The sequence below is a fragment of the Orycteropus afer genome, unplaced genomic scaffold (genome assembly GCF_000298275.1).
Source record: "Orycteropus afer afer isolate SDZICR_OR568_19922 unplaced genomic scaffold, OryAfe1.0 scaffold00857, whole genome shotgun sequence".
Classification (NCBI taxonomy): Eukaryota; Metazoa; Chordata; class Mammalia; order Tubulidentata; family Orycteropodidae; genus Orycteropus; species Orycteropus afer.
Genome location: NW_006922444.1, coordinates 378,180 through 380,697, shown reverse-complemented (window position 1 = coordinate 380,697; position 2,518 = coordinate 378,180). Strand labels below are relative to the sequence as shown.

At 40.3% G+C, this 2,518-nt stretch overlaps 1 protein-coding gene across 1 annotated transcript in view; it reads right to left on the bottom strand.

Moving 5' to 3' along the window:
- The window catches only part of LOC103212150 (olfactory receptor 4B1-like), a 30,233-nt gene extending 29,661 nt beyond the window's left edge, over positions 1–572 (bottom strand). The window contains 1 exon segment of the mRNA XM_042783312.1: positions 1–572. Within this exon segment, the coding sequence (XP_042639246.1) occupies positions 1–572 (572 nt within the window).
- Positions 573–2,518: the final 1,946 nt, after the last annotated feature.

The following is a 2,518-nucleotide window of genomic DNA, read 5'->3' as shown; positions in this document are numbered from 1 at the left end:
GTGCAGGCAACCTTGAATAGGGGATGGAGGTCACAGAAGTAGTGGTCAATGACATTGGGGCCACAAAAGGGCAATTGGACTATGATAAGGATCTGAACCATGGAGTGAATTATGCCCCCCAGCCAGGAACCAGCCAGAAGGAGGTGACACACAGGCCGGCTCATGATGGTTGTGTAGTGCAGGGGTTTACAGATGGCCACATAGCGGTCATAAGCCATCACTGTGAGCAAGAGAATCTCTGTCACACCGAAGAAGTGGAAGAAGAATATCTGAGCCAAACAGCCCTCCAGGGAGATGGTTTTAATCTTGGTGAGTAAGTCAGTGATGAACTTAGGGGCAATAGTAGAAGAGTAACTGATCTCCACCAGGGACAGGTAGCTAAGGAAGAAGTACATGGGGGAATGCAGACTCTTGCTGACATTGACTGTCAACACGATGAGGCCATTGCCCACCACCGTGGCCAGGTACACTGGAAGAAACACCACAAAGCACACTCTCTGCACCTCTGGATCCTGGAAAAGGCCGGTGATAATAAACTCAGTCACGTTATTTGTACTGATCATGAATCCCATTTGGGTGTGCTGGATGCCAGGGAGTAAGAGGTTTGCAATAAAAGAAACAAAATTTGTAATATTAATTCACCTCATTTATAACATTTTAGCAACAACAACAAAAAGTTGCTATTGAATAAATAAGGAGGCTTGGTGATGCAGTAGTTGAGTGCTCAGCTGCTTACAGTAAGGTTGATGGTTCGAAACCCACCATCTACTCTGTTGAGAAACATGTGGCAGTCTGCTCCTGCAAAGTTTTACAACCTTAGAAACCCTATGGGGTGTTCTGCTCAGTCCTGTAGGGTCACTATGAGTTGGAATTGACTCCACAGCAATGTGTTTGAGGGTTTTTTGTTGGGTTTTCTTAGTTGAGTCAATTCCAACTTCATGTGTGCCAGAGAAGAACTGGGCTCCACAGGGTTTTCAACAGCTGCTTTGTTAGAAGTAGATCACCAGGTCTTTCTTCCAAGGTACCTCTGGGTAGATTCAAGCTGCCAATCTTTCTGTTAGCAGCCAAAAGTGTTAATCATTTGCACCACCGTGGGACTCCATTGTTGTCTTAGAGGAAAATGTTCTTTTTATTACCCAATTATTAGAGAATGTGGAACAATTCATGTACCTAGAAAATGCTCATTCAGCATTGAATATTAATAACCTAACAATAGTGTACAGATTAGAAAATTAAGAGAAATGGTTATTACCAAGATCACACAGAGTGGTGAATTTATGAGACTCAGAATAGGCTTTCTGACTATCAATCCAGGGTTCTTTCTAATACACCACAGTAAATTCTGAATTTGAGGAATTTTCAACTTAATAGCCTATATTTTTATTGCCTCATTGCATTTTGATAGCTCTCTCCAATGGGGGAATCCCCATTGCAGATTTCTGTTCCTAGATCCTTTGTTTCCTTCACTTACACCTCAGGGAATTGTCTTCCCAGTGATAATTCTCCCTTTCTGAGAAGGCTTCTGTACTTTCTTCTTTACTCAGTTACCCCAGTCTTCAAGTTACTCTTTCATCCCCTTCATCGGTCTTTTGATGTCCATAACTGTATTCATGTGACAAATACTGAAACACTCTGGGAAGAATTCAAGTTACTAGCGTGTCTCCATTATTCCACTATTATTTCACTGTTGCCATCACTGTGCTATGAGATACTGAGCAGATGCATCTCGTTTGCAGAGAAGGTTGCCATGGCTGGCCAGCCTGCCTGTTGTGGTTCCAGGTAACCAGCAGAAGAGTGTATAGTAACAAGAGTAAGTGTTGCTCTGTGTTTCTTCACCACAACAAATACTCACTGAGAATGCCTAATATACCTAAACAACCCAACCATATACAGGAAAAATATAGACTGCAAAACACACCTCAAGTTACCAATATCATGTAATTCAAAACAATAACCTATAGAATAAAAAATAAGGTCCCACATTAGGAATTTTCTCACCACATATGATCCATGAGAATACAGAAGAAACAATACAAACACTTTGTTTGTCTTCTATCATTTTTATCCCCATTGTTTTTCATCTTATCTCTGATTTTATACTGAATTCCCAAGAAATATTGTAATATTGAGGAACTAACAATGCACTCTGAACAGCAAAGAGGAAAATCGACATAGAAAACAAAAGTCTTGGATGTGGACAGATGGAAACAAAGCATAAACACAGTTGTTACACAAATGACATAATGGGAAAAGTACTTAAAACATTTATGACAGAGGCTTAATAACCCCCATATAAAAAAAGATCTTCTAAGTCTGTAAAAATTGTATATAGAAAATGAGCAGAGGACGCAAACAGACAATTCACAAAAAATAAATAAAAAGATCAGTAAACATTGGAAAGGACCTTGTTGTTGCTGTTATATTGTTAGCTGCCATCCGTTCAATAGCACCTCAGGTAGAACCCATGTGTATCACAGTACACCTGTGCTCTCCAGGGTTTTCAGTGGTTAACTTTTCA